This window comes from Pygocentrus nattereri, chromosome 6 (assembly GCF_015220715.1).
Source record: "Pygocentrus nattereri isolate fPygNat1 chromosome 6, fPygNat1.pri, whole genome shotgun sequence".
Lineage (NCBI taxonomy): Eukaryota > Metazoa > Chordata > Actinopteri > Characiformes > Serrasalmidae > Pygocentrus > Pygocentrus nattereri.
In genome coordinates, this window is record NC_051216.1 from 13389195 (window position 1) to 13407555 (window position 18361).

At 38.1% G+C, this 18361-nt stretch overlaps 1 protein-coding gene across 1 annotated transcript; it reads right to left on the reverse strand.

Annotated features, from left to right (window-relative positions):
* Positions 1–500: 500 nt before the first annotated feature.
* pdxka (pyridoxal (pyridoxine, vitamin B6) kinase a) lies at positions 501–17091 on the reverse strand. Its single transcript, XM_017691488.2, has 11 exons — positions 16789–17091; positions 15548–15602; positions 9533–9637; positions 7543–7626; positions 7233–7267; positions 6230–6315; positions 5296–5341; positions 4719–4830; positions 4261–4397; positions 3560–3626; positions 501–2238 (listed from the first exon to the last, which is right to left on the reverse strand). Exons 1-11 carry the CDS (start codon positions 16867–16869, stop codon positions 2126–2128), a joined length of 921 nt encoding a protein of 306 aa, XP_017546977.2. The 5' UTR covers positions 16870–17091; the 3' UTR covers positions 501–2125.
* Between the last annotated feature and the right edge of the window lie 1270 nt (positions 17092–18361).

An 18361-nucleotide genomic window follows, 5' to 3' on the forward strand; every position in this document is an offset into this window, starting at 1 on the left:
ATACAAGTAAAACCAGTTTAACCGTACAAAGGTTGAATGAAAAGGACACCCAAACGGTACAAAATGAAAACAGGCTCGACAGCAACAGTATGTTTAACAGGTTAAAGGAGATGCACTTCCTGATCAGCCTTCTGTGTGAGCTACTGCAGCTTAATTGTACCTGAAATCATGTCTTTTCTTTTGGTGGACTGCAGGCAAATTATAAAACGACATCATCTACAAAGCACGAGACACGTCCGCATATTTCCCCTTGTATGTTTACGCGTCTTCATGAACTAAGCAGTGAAAAAAGTGCTCTGTTGGCTAGATTTCTCACGCATGTGAAAGATTTTACTGCGACCACTCTGACCAACCACTTTCAGGCACTTAAACAGCTCCTTTTTCTTGCCAGGAAACAAAAAGTGTGCTGTTATTTTTGTGAAGTCACTGTGCAACACTCCCCTCTACTGGTTCAACAGAGTTACTGAACATAAATGAAAAAGGAATAATAAACATTAAGATTAATAAGATTAACAGTTTTATTCATGTAATTATTCCTACTAAATTGTAGATAAAATGATCTTAACAGCACATTCTAGTTGATAATCATACATGATTAAATGCCCTAATCAGATTATTTTAATAGAGCAGCATTTTCAGGATTGGCACTTGGCAGAAAAACATTCTTCAAATTAACAAAGCTATAAATACAGTCATTCTGTCAGTCTGGGAATGCATAGGGTTTAGAAGAGATGAATAACAAGAGCATGAAAAATAGGACAAAATCACTGATAATAACACTGATGATAGCACGGATAACATACAATTACTGGACTGACAGCTTACAGAAAACTATTTATGCTGTTCCTGTAAGAGTTAGAATGGTTCTGGAATGTCCAGGCTCTGTAACTCTGTGATAAAATTACTTTAACTTACAGGTTGTGGTGAGAGCCAACGGTCTTACTTCATCATGTGTGGTAATAACGATGGATCTTACACAACTTCAGAGGCTTTTGGACATTTTTACAAAAGAGAAATCATTACAGTCAAGAGAAGTCTAAGAACGATATACAGAAATAGATGTCTTATGAGTATTCGCCTCACAATTAAAACAGAATTATGGGAAAAATGTTAAGACACTAAATGTGAGGATACAAAACTGATACAGAACGCTTAAAAAAAAAAAAAAAAAAAAAAAAAAAAAAAAACACTACAGTTCATATGCCTGGAATCAATGTTTTCAACAATATAAAACTAATTTAGTTTCGATTTACAACGCTAGACCTGTACTACTTCACAGGTTTCAATATCATTTGCAGTACAGTATGAAGCTGTAAATAAAAATTAAGACATTTAATGTGTCCAGAATTAAACAGAACTGCAGAACATTCCAAAATGACTGAGGAAGCTCTTTCTCATTGAGAATTAAGTTAACGTGACAAAAGAATAACATAAATAATTGACATATGTTATTTTACTTGCTTCTTGTGCACAGAAGTCTTGAAATATTGATTATAACAGCTTTAATATTTTTAATATGTAAATCAAGCATGTACAAGTTGGTTTTGTATGTAAAATATTTGGTAATAAGGCAGTTGAATCCAATCCTTTGAACAGTAGTGCATGTTCATAAGTAAATCATATTTGTTTCAAAACACCAATCAGAATTTCCAGAAAGCCACTGCTGTCATAATTATTAGTGAATATTGTGCACATATTTTAATGGCCATATTATTATTGTTCCAAAGCATCTAGTGTCACCAAAACTAATCAGCCAAGTTCAGTGATTCTGGATTAGGCCCTTAAAAAAAAAAGACACTAATAATCTTCTCTTAAAATATTAAAAAACAATGAGGCCGGATGTTTTCATATACAGTACATCTGGAATGTGAGCATAACACAAACACTAACACTGATTTAAGGAACTCGTGGTGTTAGTATTTGGACGGCCCAAAGGCACCAGCACTCTGAAGGCTGTGTGCTCAGATTCACAGTCATTTACGGTTCAGCCAGACCTGTTCTACACATTAACATGTTTTACAGTTAGAAATAGTGCACGACATATTTAAAAATGGTACCGCTAATTTAGTCTTCTGAAGCCACAAAGCCAGTGTCCAGGCAGGTTAGAGGAGGACGGGATGAACTCCTACAGCAGGACGGCCTCCACAGTTATGGCAGGATCTTCAATGTCTCCTTTACTCTGAACCATCCGCAGCTCCAGCTGCGCCGGACTCGGTCTACAGTCAGGCCCAGCTACCTCTGACAAACAGACACAAATAGAGGAGCTTCGGAAGTAAGCAGGATGGTAACTAATGGGGCTAATGATCAACAAGCAGTGGCCAACAAGTAACACAACGTTGAACACACCATAGTTGCCCATGCAAGTAAAGTAAGTTTATAGAACTAGTGTTCATTTACTTTTTAAACAGCCAGAGCCAGATGTTTTTTTAAATCAGTCAGAGTTCAACCTTCATTAATTTAATTTCCTGTGAAAACAGATATTTAATAAAAAATATTCATATTTCAATTGTCATGAAAAAGGCAGAAAATATATTTAACACAAAATCACACAGAAGCCTCAACAACTACATATAATCTCTTTATCAGTAGTTAGTATCTCCACTCTTAGCCTTTGTTACAGCTTCCATTCCTTTCAGCAGACTTGCTTTCAGTTCTTCAAATAAATCTACACAGATATTTTTCCAGACCCCCAAAGTTCAGTCTTAGAAGTTGGTTGAATTGTCTGCTTCTCATGATCCAAATAATCCCAAACACATTCAGTGATGTTGAAGTCTGGACCCTGGGGTGGTCAGTCCATAGTTCTGAGAACACCAGTAGCTTCTGTGATTGATTTACACTGATTTGATGTCCGACTTTGTCTACATCCTTTTCTCAGTGAAGCTTTTTGACAGCTAGACATCATTTCAGACTCACAGCACTGACTTGCCTTCTCACAGTGGAAGAATGGACAAACACCTGTGATGTTTTCAGATCTGAAGCAGCTTGATTTTCTCTTCTCTCTCAAAGATGAAAGCTTTAAGTGCTGTTTATCTGCTGATGACACTTTGTAGGAGTCACATTTTCTATATTTATTATTTATATTTACTGATACAAGTTTCTGAACTTCAGTTTTTTTTTAATTACCTTATATCTTAATATCCTCTGAAATACTGTATCACCTGAAACCTATATTTAATGACCCTACTGACTGGAAATTAAATAAATAATGGGTGGTCTCTGTTCCTGTGTGTTCCTGTACTAATAATGTTTTATATATTTATATATTAATATATATAAAATTTATATATTAATACAGATAAATAATGTAGAATATTTACATGTATTGTTTTATCCTTTTTATCTTCTTTTACTGATCAAGGACTGTTCAAGCAACACACTTTTACAAAACGTTAAGAAGCCATTAAGCCTACGGTATAGTACATTTTCTATTGATTGCGAGTTTTTAATAAAAGTAAAGCATACACTTTTAAGTTAGACTGGCAGAAGTAACAGACATGTAAACATACTTAAACAGTCTCTCATACAAAGTTTCTACAGCCCACTTCCTTCTGCCATTTACCTTTGGCATAGGTGATGGTCCTTTTAATGACATGCTGCATCACAGAAACAGTCTTCTCACAGGCAGCCTGTCAAAATCATACAAGCACAAAAATATGAGTCACAAGGTGTAAAGGCAAAAATAAAGCTTTCTGATCTGATGGACATGTCCCATTTGTCAAATATCAATAAATGAGGCCTAGATGACACTGAAATACCAGAGTGAGTCTCTTCTATAGATATTCACAATAATATTAAGCCTCCACCATACAAGAACACACATTTTCTTTGCATGACTTTCTGAACTCCTGCTTTGTTGGAATGAAACTCTGTAGCCACATTGGCCCTTTGTGGCTAAGACTGGACACCCTTGATATACAAAACAACTCTTTTTATGGTAGTCCTTCAGACATCATCTTAGAGTTTAATAACCAAAAATTTTATGACCTTAAATTATTAAATCTATTTAATAACAGATTTAGACCTTTTAAATATATATGTGTACTTTGCTTGAAATAAATTTTACTAATTTTTGTGGCTTACATCACATTCTGAAAGTCTGTTTCAGGAAACTTAATGTTTCTGTGGCTGATCTAAACTAAAATCAGCCTCTTTAAACCACATTAAAATATGTACAAATGTACAAACCACTTTCATTTCTTAATCACAACAGGACAAAACTTCCTGTTGTTTAATTCTCTGTGCTTTGCTACACCATCATACCTTGAGGTTGTTTGGGTGGTGGTGAGTCCAGGCCAGCAGCATAGCAGCAAACAGGTCACCTGTGCCCACAAACACAGCATCCACCCTTGGGATGTCCATTCTGATACGCTGCTTTTCCTTAGTGCCATCTGCCTTCACTGAAATATAAGCAGTTAGGAGCAAACAGTATTACTGACAAACTACAAACCAGCAAACAAGACGATCAAATCTATTAATGTTTCTGGAGTATAAACAAGAAGCACAAGCAAAGACCAGGCATAATTTATGTTGATCTATTATAGTTAGCAGTAATAACCAGAATTAGTTTATAGTTTATGTTTTTTGCTCAAAGCATCATGCACAATTACAACCAATTCGGACCTTGACATCAAGCCACCACTCTATGTATTAATAATAATATTAGTACTCTGCTTCGGTTCTCACTAGTAATTATGAATATTGACATGAACAGGCTTTACCAGTGATCTGGCTCCCCAGAGCCACCAGGTACTGATCCCCCAGAGACGAGAGCAGGTCAGAGCTGGTGATGACCACAGTATCAGGACCCATCTCATGCAGTAGATCCATCGCCTGAGCAGGAAAGACACAATCAGTCACGCACTTTCAGAAAGCACATTTATAACAGTACAATAATGTATACTACAATTGTGAGACATGTGTAAAGATCCCTATTAAAAGTATACTGATAAAAATGTTAAGAATAACTTACCTGCAATGTGTGTTTATTTACACTGTGTAAGATTTGGGTTAAATAAAGGGCTAATTAAAAAAAATAGCCATCATCCAATTTGGATATAAAGACACCAGGAACTGCCATAAAAATTCATTCTTAATCCAACATGCATCCAACATAAAGCTAGTTCCTGTATCACAGTATTACAATCCTTGGCAATATGAATTTCTTAAGACAACTCATGGCTTGAGGTGCACTATGCTCCACCTGAGTGCCTGCGGGACTGGTATTGTTTGTGTTGGTTTAAATGCAGTTTAGAAGAACCTCAAAAATACTGCACAGCATGAAGACTGGAGACTCACCTCAACTGCATCTTTTTCCGTACTGATCTTTCTGCCTGTCAGCAATCTTTCAGACAGAAAAAAAAAAAAAAAAAAAACAGTTCACACAAAAAATGACGAGAAATGCAGAAAACCTAAATTTTAGAGACTGCAAGTCCAACTTCCACCTCTAGGTGGCAATGTTTCACACTTTTTCATGACTTGAATTTAGACTCAAGATTACATGTTCATTTATAAATGACATCCAAATGTTAATTCAGTTACAGCTACATAGCTACACCAATAAAGCTACACCAGGCCAAAAAAGTGTTATGTCCCAGTTCACAACACATCCAATCAGTATTCGGCTGGTTAAAGTGTGTTGACAGCTGATACAAAACCACTGTACAATACAAAAATACTGGCTCAAGAAGCCCAAGAAACAGACTGTGCTATATGTCCAAAAGTATCCGGACACCTCCTATAATGAGTCGAGATGCACAGGTGTTCAGCTGCACACACACAGCTAACAATCTCCATAGTAAAACACTGCCAATACAATAGGCTGCTCTGGAACAGCACTGGGCTGTAGAGCAGTGGAACTTCTCTGAAAGTCATGGAGCTCCATCCAATACCTTTGAGATGAGCTGGAGTGATGTTTGTGATTCAGAACTAAATCAATCCAACACCAGTATGACCTCACTAATGCTCTTGTGGCAGAATGCAGTCAAATTCTCACAGAAATGTACCTCAAAGTGTAAAACCTTTCCCATAGAGCAGAGGCTGTTAATACAGCAACGAGGGACAAACTCCATATTAATATCTTTTATTTCAGAAGAAATGTCAGACGAACAAGTATCTACAAACCTTTAGACATGTAGCATGAGAATTACAACGTATGTGAAGATGTGGAGACATGGACTTCACACAAGAATAGAAACCTATTCAAATCATAAAATCAGGTAAGTGCACTCACTCTGCCTCAAACTGGTTGGGTGTAATGATGTCAGCAACTGGAACCACTTTTTCCTTATACACAGGCAGCAAGGCTTCTGGAACATACTAGTAACACAGAACAGACAGCGTGGGATACGAGACAGAGTAAACCAAGAGTGCAACTCCAAACCTAAAGGGGTCACATTGCTTGTCTCCAATTAACTTAAAGTCAGGAAGGGCTTAACAGCTTGCTGATAAGTTAAACAGGGAAAACTGTCTATATAAATCGAACACTTATTACAGTCAAATATTATAACAACTGTAGAGCTGAAGGGGTGATTTTGACTGGTCGTGTGCACCAAAAGTGAAGAAAGAAAGCCATGCATTCAGCCTTAATGCCTCAAAGATTTGACTAGAATAACAACTGTATGTTCAAATGAGCTCATGCCATGCCCAAAACTCAACAGCGCTGCTGTGTGATCAGGTAATACAATCAACTGGCAATGGACATTAGGAGAACACTTATCTGGACTGTGGAATGGAAAAGTGAACTCTTACTGTAAATGAACATCATTTGAACCACTGATTGACAAGGTATTTTTAAATATTACAGACAGATAAAACTGAATATGAACTGAAAAGCAGGCTGTGGTAATATAAAACTGAAATTTGATTCAGCCATTACAGCTGTGCGCAAAAGTCTGGGCTCCGCTGGCCAAATGACATGGTTTGTAGACTTTAAGTTAAAATAAGTTAAAACATCCAAAGAACACACTTATGTATATTTTAATGAATTTAAATTTGTAAAACAATAAAACATAAAAAGTGTGCTGTGCAAAACAGGCACATTTATTTATTTTTTTTTTAATAAAAACTGTGTACTAAAATTTGCAGATAAATGCCAAGACAAATTCAAATATCAACAAAACGTGTAATTAGACAGGGTGTCCAAACTTTTGCACACAACTGTATAATTACCATTTCAATCAATCACATATTTATGTAAAAGTAAACGAAGGATGTGGCTGCTGCAAATTACTCACCATTGCCCCATTATCACCCATTACTGGATCACACACTAAGAGAACAACAGGAACAGGCATATTTAAAACCTCTGTCAAGTTCAGGTATATGGATATATCTGAATAACGGCTGAACACAAAAAGACCAAATAATAATTCAGAAAACTGAATACAACTAACATACAAATGTAGATAAAGTACTATAAAACTAGATAAAATACTGGGAAAAGCAGTGCAAAAACAGAGTAAGGCCTTGTCAGGTCTTGCTTAGCCTTTGCTTAGGTCAGTGCGATTACACAATGACTGTGGCCTCCAAGACACGTGTACCTACCATACACAAGACTAGGATTGGTTCCCTTCAGCTCCTCCACAATGTCTACTACCATCTCCAGAAAAGACACATCTCTAGTGTACCCTTAAAAAAAAAGGAGAGAACATTAAATGAATGAAGACTTTGCAAACTGCAGGCTTTCAATGTCATGATATCTTCTTTCCAAAATCAGTCATGCGAAAACATTTTGGGCCAACTGTATTGACAAGCTTTCACTGAAAAGATGACCACGAATAAACAAACGTATGCACATCTTCGAAACATGAAAATAAATTTAACACAATCACTTTTTCTTAATTCCTTAAAAACATCTGCATTTCAAGGAATGCATATTCTATATAGTTTATTTTTTTCTGCGGTTCATAACATCCATGTGAGTTTACGTACCAAAGAAAGTCTGGTTTTACATGACCATTCTCCAACCTTCCATTAGCTCTTAGAATTTCTGTTATTGTGTCTTTGAGAGTCAGAGAAAAAGATCAAGCCTAGTGCAAGACTACACAGAATTATGAATGGAGATTCTGAATTGAGAGCAAAATGTAGTCCAGGACTAAGCTTAATCCCTGTTTTACAGGTCAACCCTAAAACTATATTACATGCAAATGGATCACTTTAAATTACACATCATTAAAAACCTTTAGTGTGAATGGGCAGAGCTAAACTACTGCAGACTGAAGAGAAAGACACACACTTGAAGTCATAAGTTTACAGACACCTTAGCCACATTCATTTAAACTTTTTCACAACTCCTGACATTTAACCCAAGTGCACATTCCTCTCTTAGTTAGAATCACTACCATATTTTGAGAAAGTAAAATGTCAAAATAATACTAGAAACTGGTTTATTTCAGCGTGTATTTCTTTCATCACATTCTCAGTAGCTCAAACGTTTACATACACAGGGTTGCATTTGGTACTGATTTTATTGCCTTTAACTTGTTTAAACTGGGTCAAACATTTCAGACAGCCTTACACAAGCTTCTCATAATAAGTTGCTGGAATTTCGCCACATTCCTCCTGACAGAACTGGCGTAACTGAGTCATGTTTGTAGGCCTCCTTGCTCGCACATGCTTTTTCAGTGTTGCCCATACATTTTCTATAGGACTGAAGTCAGGGCTTTGTGATGGCCACTCCATTATCTTCACTTTGTTGCCCTTAAGCCATTTTGCTACAACTTCAGAAGTACACTTTGGGTCATTGTCTATTTGGAAGACACATTTGCACCCAAGCGTCCTGGCTGATGGCTTGAGATGCTGCTTCAATGTCTCCACATAATTTCCCATAAGAACAGAAGAATGTGGTATCTTCAGGTGTCTGGAAATTGGTGGATATACCAGACTTGTTAAGGTGCATTATATTTTCCAATGTCTTGGCTTATTTCTTTTGATTTTTTCTCATAATGTCAAGCAAGTAGGCCATAAACTCTGCTACAGGTACACCTTCAATTAACTCAAATGATGTGAATTAGCCTATCAGAAGCTTCTAAAGCCATGATTTGAATTATCTAAGCTTCTTAAAGGCACAAGAAACTAGGTGTATGTAAAGTTCTGACCCACTGAAATTTTAATATAGTGAATAAGTGAAAATTTCTAATCATTTGTTGGAAAAATTGCTTGTGTCATGTACGAAGTAGACATCCTGAGCAACTTGTTAAAACTGTAGTTCGTTGACATGGAATCTGTGAAGGGAATAAATAATGACTTCAAAGTAAGTGTATGTAAGCTTACATCAACTGTATGTAAATACACTGGCTTTCGTGACATCACAAAAACAATGTTTCTGCAGTTTAATATAATAAAATAAAATAATATATAAAAAACCTATGGCCTGTGGAGTACAATAATTACATACTACATCAAACTCTTATTTCAAAGAAGTGCAGGATTTTTTTTTTCCATGATATGGGCCCTTTGATGTTTTAACACAGAAACTGTATTGAGTGATTAAAATAATCTGGTTGATACCAGGTGTGCCTGCAAGTTTATATACCTGTAAGCATGTAGTCATAATGGTTGAGTTTGTTGAGTCTGATCCCCTCATAAAGGACATGTAGCTCATCTGCAGTCAGCACCTGGCCTTTCCAGTGCTCATAACCTAGCAAACAGACAGGCACACAGACAGACATACAGACAGAGACAGAGAGGGGGAGTGAGTGACAAACAGACAGACAGATGGAAGTCAGCGGTCGCGCAACTTCTTATCCAAAGAAAGGTAATGTTAGTGGGCATGGGATGTACTTTTGGGGTAAATTATTCCTAAACTATTATATTTATGACATTTACTGGCTCTACCCAAGCAAAAGCATATACATCTGATTCCATTACCATGTGAATCAAACTGAAAGGATAAGTCGACTTGTTTACAATCAGTTTTAAAAAAATAATATAGTAATAAATGTAAACGGGTACAGAAGAGCATAACACATTTTGATTTTTGCTTAGAAATTTTAAAAGTATTTAAGCATGATTAACATTTTTTTAATCAAGCCACATATATTTGCTACAAATGAAAACACAATGTTTATGAACAATTCAGTCAAAAGCAGTAAGAGTGCAAAGGTTACAGCTAACCCCATAGGCAGGGTTAATTATAACAGATAAGGGAGCTCCTTATAACAGTCATTAAAAAGTCTGATAAATCGATGCAAAACATAGTGAACTTAACATGTCTACAGAACACTTTTGATATATAGGTGCATAAAGCATGCAAAAATAAAATGTAAAAAAAAAAAAAAGCTACATTAGAGTCTCCAGGATTAAAATAATACAGGTGTGAATTTTGTGACTTCTACACACAACTCCATAATCAAAAACACTTAAAAATCTTAATCTTGATGAATCTTAAGAATCTTGGTGAATCTGTCAGAATTCCCACATGATGTTGTTATGGGAACATGAGAACATGACTTAAGGTACATTCAACATAAACCCATTTAACTACATTAATCATCCTTATTATATTTTACCCCATGTTAGCTGGTGCTGTGCTCTCCCCTACAAGTTCTGCTGTCCTATGGTGCATCACTGTTGCAAAACCCACTCGTTGGCTCAATAAGAAAAATCCATGGAGTTATATGAATATATGAAGAATTCACAAAGATTAATCCTCTCCCTGCACTGAAAGGAGTCAATTCCCAAAGGCATGAGAAATTACTGCTAAAGCCGTCACATTAAACTTGTTTTAATAAACAACCTGGTGTGCAGAGGTCGGGACTTAGAGAAAAGAATTTGAAGAATGAGATTATGCTGATTCTTTGTGTCTACAGTGTGGGTGTGTGTGCGTGGGTGTGTGTGCGTGGGTGTGGAATACACCCGAAAACACACAAAGACATACTTTGCACCCTCACAGAGAACGAGAGGAAACAGTAAATTATACATTGATGGCAACAGTGGTGCAGCTGCTGAAGATTAAGGCCTCTGTGGACGTTGTACGTGTACATGTAGCCTTCACTATAGAATTAAAAAAAATTTGCCTCAAGGCTGCCCTGGACAGAAGATGATGCTCCTTAAATATCCTGTATCTCTTTCTCTCGTATTCCCTTCACAACAACTATAGTTAATCAGTCCTTCACAAATGTTAATTTACATGCTGAGGCCAGAACTCCTGTGTGTCCCACCACAGCATGCCATCACTGAATATGCTCCCACATCAAACATCTCCCAGAAAAAAGTCTCTGTGGCTTGTTTCAAATCCATATACATATCACTGTGCAGGCCACTGAGCCACAGAGAAAAAGATCTTTAAAAGTCTTATATATTCTACATTCTTCCTTCTCCCCTAGTCCAATACCACTTGTGTAGTGGTTGCTTTAATTTTTAAAACAGAACCAATTTCCAGTCTCTGTTTATCCTTTAAAAATGCAGCTTGTTACTGTGTCTTTAATACTAATATGATTTTTATTCTGATTGGCTGTCCCATACTGAGCCTTATTCAAGAAGTATGTTAAGTTCGGACAAAATCCTAAAGTCCAATTTATTTCTATGAAAACTAGTATGATGATGCAACTAATGAAAAAGCAGTGAAACAGCACAGAACAGCTGCTACAATGAAACTGCATCAACAGTAGGGATTTAAAATGGTCACTACAGCTAGAAATACGACTTGTTTCCCACACATGCACTTTACTCACAGACATTGATGAATTCCTCATTTAATCTGAATCACAAAAATCTTTGTAATCAGGTTTCTGCTCAGGTCAGCCTTCCAGGTTTTTAGTTAATAGCATTTAAACTAAATATACAATTCTAACTAGCTAGAGCTCCAACTAGCCAGTACCATATATGGTATATAGTGCATTTAATACTTTTATGATATTTTCAGAGGAGCAACTTAACCTTAATAAGTTCAGCTAGAGCTTCACATGGAACTTTCCCTATGGCAAAGTTATAATATTCCTCTCTTTCTGCTCTCCTGCATATTCTGCATTTAGCACCACCCACTTTTGCGCCCAGGCGGCGAGCCATAATACAAGCCATTAAATAGGCTAACTGCCCCTGCTCATGCATAAGTAAGTGTGCACAGTTGCAAAAGAAGCAGAAGCAGCTAACAGAGCAGGAATTGTGGTATGAATGGGTTTATCGCAGTGAAAGGTCGACTGAGTGAGCACAGAGACAGTGTTAACAGCAAAAAAGATTTTAAGTGCTCAAACCTCCTGGCATACAGCCCAGAACACAGGAACAGAGAAAGGGGAAGAAGAGGAGGGGAGCAAGAGAAAGAGAGCGATGCCGCAGTTTGAGAAAGAGTGATTAAAAAACAGAAGAGAGGGAGGCGAGGATAAGCGAGGTTGAAAGAGGACACACAGAGTTACTATGAGAACCACAGAGGAGAGGAAAACAGGCCCATGCTGTGTGTTAGGGGCCTACATTACAGGGAGCTGGCATAGACCATGAGACCTCTAGCAGAAGACAGAAAACAGGAAACAGGAAAGAAGGAACGGAATAATCAGAAGTTGCATCAATTTTATAATGTTAAATTTATTTATAATATTCTACGTGGATAATTTGGGAAGGAAGGAATGAATTAAACTTTGTTTAGGTGTGTCATTTTATTGTCTATAAGCCATTATGCAAATAATTAGTTTTTTGCATTAAAAAAAAAAAAAGACATATATAAGAACCACTTTGAGGTCAGAGATACAGAATACATTATAGATACATATAGAGGTACAGAAAAGGTTTTGTGCCCAACCAAAAAAAGAACAACCTAAACTACTAAATGGACCAAATTAAAAGGGGATTCCACCCATGGGGATTCCATGTGGTTGAGATACAAACGAAGTCATTCAGTGATATATAAACAAGTCAGTGTTTTGATGTGAAATGGTTCATTGTAGAGAAACTTACTGAGTCAGATTTTACATGGTGGTGATAGAAACCATGGGTTGCAATGCCTACGACGCAAATATAGCCATTTTATTGAAGATCCAGACTCACCAGTGAATCGACATGTGTCTTTCAAGTTTTTATATGTAATCCTGATCATTGTGAAGTAGTGGTAAAACTGTTTTATCTTACAACCCTCTCCACCATGAAGCGGTTTTAAAAAATTATGTTTTAGGCCAAAATCTTGAAACAATTATTGGGTAACACTTGGAACCATTTCATGTAATAACTTTCTGTGAGGGAACTTTTTAGAGGCATTAAACTTTTCAGACAACTGGTTCCCATCACAGTGTATAACTCTGACTCATTAAGTTTTTGCAGAACACTTCAAAATCCCTTTGGTTACCTCTTACTCACAGAATTACACAAAGACTTTGAAAAATCTGTTTTGTAATCTCCTTTGCAGCGTTGTTGTAGAATAAGTTAACATGCAGTTTTTCTAAAAGGCTAGTGACCCAGAAAGTGTTGAGCTTTGACCCATGTATTTGGAATGGGCTTCAGAAACACTCCACCTTTTCCCATTGTCATGTGACATTACTTGGGTCAAACAGTGACGACTTTTATCTCTGGGGTTAAAACAAACAATCAAGACATAGCACATACCTACTCTATTGTAATTTCTATTAAGCATTCACATCAAATCCTTTTGTCAAGCAGTTCTTACTCTGTTATGACTGCAAAAACAGAGCCAAGATCAACTCACTCTCCCTATATGACTTTCTTACTTTTCACACACAAAGAAGTTATATATACAGGGTGAGTCAAAAGTCACAGGACAATTTTATTTTTTTATTTTATTATCAATTTCTCTCTGGGGTCATCTCAAACAAACTGTATATGCTGAGAAAATCGGCAGCAAACGTCACCTTCAGCACTGCATCATGTAATTAGAACAGAAGAATTAGAATTTACAACCATTTGTCACTGTGTTTGCACACTGTGAAATTAGATCTCTGCATTTAACCCATCCATGTAGTGAAACACCCACATACATGCACACTAGTGAACACACACACTAAGGGGAAGTGAGCACACTTGCCCAGAGCAGTGGGCAACCCTATCCATGGCACCCGGGGAGCAACTGGGGGGGTTAGGTGCCTTGCTCAAGGGCACTTCAGTCATGAACTGTCAGCAGTGGGGATCGAACCGGTAACCTTCTGATCACAGGGCTGGTTCCCTAACCTCCAGCCTGTGACTGCCCCACGGAGGCTTGTGACAGCATAAAAAACAAAATAAAACAGTGTCCTGTGACTTTTGACTCACCCTGCGTATGTATTATACACAATCACTCACCGGCCACTTTATTAGGTACACCTTGATAGTAAAAGGTTGGACCCCCTTTTGCCTTCAGAACTGCCTTAATTATTCGTGGCATACTTTCAACAAGGTGTTGGAAACGTTCCTCAGAGATTTTGTTTATTTATTTGAGTTACTGTTGCCTTTCTATCATCTGGAACCAGTTTGCCCATTCTCCTTTGACCTCTCACATCAACAAGGCATTTTCATCCACACCGGACCGTTCTCTGTAAACCCTAGAGATGGTTGTGCATGAAAATCCCAGTAGATCAGCACTTTCTGAAATACTCAGACCAGCCCGTCTGGCACCAACAAGGCGCCACGTTCAAAGTCCCTTAAATCCCCATTCTTCCCCCATTCTGATGCTCAGTCTGCACTTCAGCAAGTTGTCTTGACCACCACTACATGCCTAAATGCATTGAGTTGCGGCCATGTGAATGACTGATTAGCTATTTGTGTTAACAAGCAATTGAACAGGTGTAATGGCCAGTGAGTGTATATATACACACACATATACATACATACAGGGTGAGTATATACATACACACACACATATACATATGTGTGTGTGTGTGTAGGAGACCCAGAACCTTGGATGATGGAAAATGAAATGTTATGTTGTTCCAACAAGGGAATTTTATCATTTTGATGCCTCACTATGCCCAATCTGAGAGCAGCACAGAGGGCCTACAACCAAGGGTACATATCCCACAGAGAACCAAGACTGGAATACAAACTAGTATACCTTAAACCTGCACAAATCCTCCTTTTAAACTTGCCCTCGCCCACTTGCCCCTTCAACTCACTATGTTTTACAATTGGCCCCTCACAGCAGAAAGAGCGGAGGGGACAGTGAGCAGCAGGTTACTCAAATGGAACACTCGCTCTCGGCTGAACAGCCTTGGTGAGCTAATCAGCTAGCCATGCAAATTTAGCTAAGCAACGTTAACAAAGATGTTTGACCATAACAAACATAACGTGTGAGTAATTGCTTTGTCTGGCTATAAACTTGGAGCAGAACTGTGGTGAAAATATTTGCAAAGATTCCTGGCCAAGTTCTGCTGCTAAAGACACCATTAGTGTTCATTTGATCCCTCGCCCCTCAGAGGGCTCATCTAACACTCTTCAGTTCTGCCAATAAAGTAATGGAACAGCTCTTAAGATGACACTGGGGAATGATGATTCCAAGTGGAATCATTAAAGAGGGCTTGTTAAAACCAGTACTGAAATTCATGGCTTTTCTTTGTGTGTCCCTTTTGCAATGCAACCCTTTTCACTGAAATTACAGCATGCATTTATTCACTATAAACAGATTAATTATAGTTACCTGTATGATTGGAGAACTGCACTGAGTTTATGGAGTCCACTTCAAATCCCAGTACCTGTTAACAAACACATTTGTTTCAATGACCACTTTAACTTCCAAAGTCAATTCAGGTTCTGCACTACATGCGCAAAAGTAGATGAATTCAGCTACTTAATTAAACTTAGTGAGTTAAGATTAGTTAGGGAACATACATCATTGACATGGTTCAATTGGCTATACTCTGGAGCAGCCGCACTTGAGCCTAAGGTCACGAAGTCCAATGCCAAGCATCAGCTGGAGGGGTATAAAGCCTGCCAGCACTCTGCTGTGGAGCAATGGAGCTGTGTTCTCTGGAGTGATGGAGCTCCATACAGTACCCTTGGAATGAGCTGGAGTGATCCAAAACTGACCGTCCAACATCAGTACCTAAGCCACACTGATGCTCCTGTGGCAGAATCAAATCATCACAGCAATATTCTAGCATGCAGTCATATGCAAAAGTTTGGGCACCCCTAAATTACATGTTTTGTAGATTTTCAAATTGTAAGTACTGAGAACACATTTTACTGCACAACTGCTATTTATTTACTGAATTTAACATACTAGATGTAGCTGGACGGAAAACGTTGCTGTGCAAGTTATGGCACCCTTTATATTCTACTCTTTTTCTAGTATTTTAAGTTTAGCAAAAGGATGCTGTGCAGTAAAAGTTGTTATTTTAAGCTGTGTTGCCTAATTTTATACTCAAATGCAAAGAAAATATATTTTCATATGTATTTCCAAAATGTGTCCATTGTATTATAACTCGATACACTGGTGTCAACAGTAAATTTGCACCATTACATATACTTCACTATGCTGACATATTCAAAATTGGCACAGTTGAACATGCAGAATTAGCACAAACATTTTAAAACTAAATGTTGCACATATATTAAATGTCTGTACGTTTATTGCTCCATTTTGCGTACGACTACAGTCTTATCCCAGAAAAGTAGAGGCTGTTCCTGCAGCAAATGGGACACAAACTCCCTGTGAACACCCTTGATTTCTTGAGATTCTGGAGAAACGCTAAATAAGCAAGTGTCTACAAACTTTTGGACACATAACTGGTGTGTATGTACAGCTTTAGGACTAAAGTCACGAGCACCTCTTGCTCGTTTGGACACGAGACAGCCTTTCAGAGGACAGGGCTCGGGACGCCAGTGAACTAGTCTAGGTCTGTCGATTAAGCAGCACAACTAACTTATTGTCTTCCTTACCTGTAAAGGAAACGTCGCCGACTTGTTTCCCACATACCCCCTCACAACATGGCTTTGAATGGACAGCACTCTGCAGTCCATACTGGAGGGATTAGCGCTGAGGCTGAGACTCCAAACTCTCCGCACGTTTGTCTTTCGCCTGTTTACCACACAGACTCTCGCAGGGTGGTCCTCATACACGCGCCCGGCGGCGAGAAGACCGAGGAAGAAGCAGCAGCGAACGAAACCAGAAAGAAAGTCGGCAGCGAAACCAAAGCAGGCGCTTCCCTCCTGGCAGCGTGTGGGACGGATTAATCTTCAGGCACTCGGGGCGGATACCTATGTTATTCATGAGGATAATAGTGTACCACGTGTTACAACATCGGCCAGACGCCTTCAGGGGGAAAGTCCACCTGTACACTCACCACCTCTCTCACTCAGAGCCGGCCCTGCTAAAAAGCGAACACTTCTAAATTGCTGAATTTCCTTCGGGATCAATAAAGTTTCTATCTATCTATCTGTCTGTCTCTCTATCTTTCTGCCTGTCTTTATGTCTGTCTGTCTGTCTGTCTATCTATAAATCTGTCTGTCTGTCTGTCTCTCTATCTGTCTGTCTATCTATGTATTTATCTATCTGTCTGTCTGTCTGTCTATCAGTCAGCTTGCTCCTATAAGGTTTAAAGGGCAATACCACCGATTTTTCAAAATTTCTGCATAATTCAAATGGACGTAAAGTCATTCAGGGTGATTTGATGTGGAATGCTCTGTTCTAGAGACACTCACAATCACAGTGGTAGTGATAGGAACCAGACGTCTAAGGGTGTTTATGCCTCTTAAGTCTCCTTCACAGAAAGTTCTAGCATGAAACTGTCATGAACACGTTGCCTGAAGCCTGATACACTGTTTTACCACAGTCATCTTTTCCTTGTACTTTTATCAGTTAAATTGTAAGTATGTTTTGTCAGTATTCTTTCACTTTTGACTAAATTTGAGTAACATTTTGATAAAATATGCACGCTTTCATGTTAGTATTGTTCTTTCTGTGCTTTTTCCATTCCTGCTATCTGTTACTAATGGATTACAGTTTATGTGCTGACCTTTTGTACATATGTTTTGGTATGTATAAGCATGTTTCGCATTCATATAGAATTTGTTATGCTTAACCTCATGGACCTGGCTTGTAACTCTTTTTCTTTTTCACTATCTCATGCACTCACTATTTCACTCCCTTATTTGCTCACTCACTCACTCACTAGTTTACTCACTTACTTCTTTACTCATTCACTCCTTCACTTATTCCCTCACAGACTCACTGACCTCCTCCTCCCTTTCATTTAGACAGGGTTATTTTTTCATAATCCTGGAAAAATAACTGTCATAAGGCAGCAGCAAGACAGTGGTACAAATTAAGAGACCCTTATTAGTCCCACAACGGGGAAATTTCACCTCCGCATTTAACCCATCCGTAAAGTGAAACGCCACATACACTCTAGTGAGCGCACACACTAGGGGCAGTGAGCACACTTGCACAGAGCAGTGGGCAGCCCAATCCACAGCACCTGGGGAGCAATTGGGGGTTAGGTGTCTTGCTCAA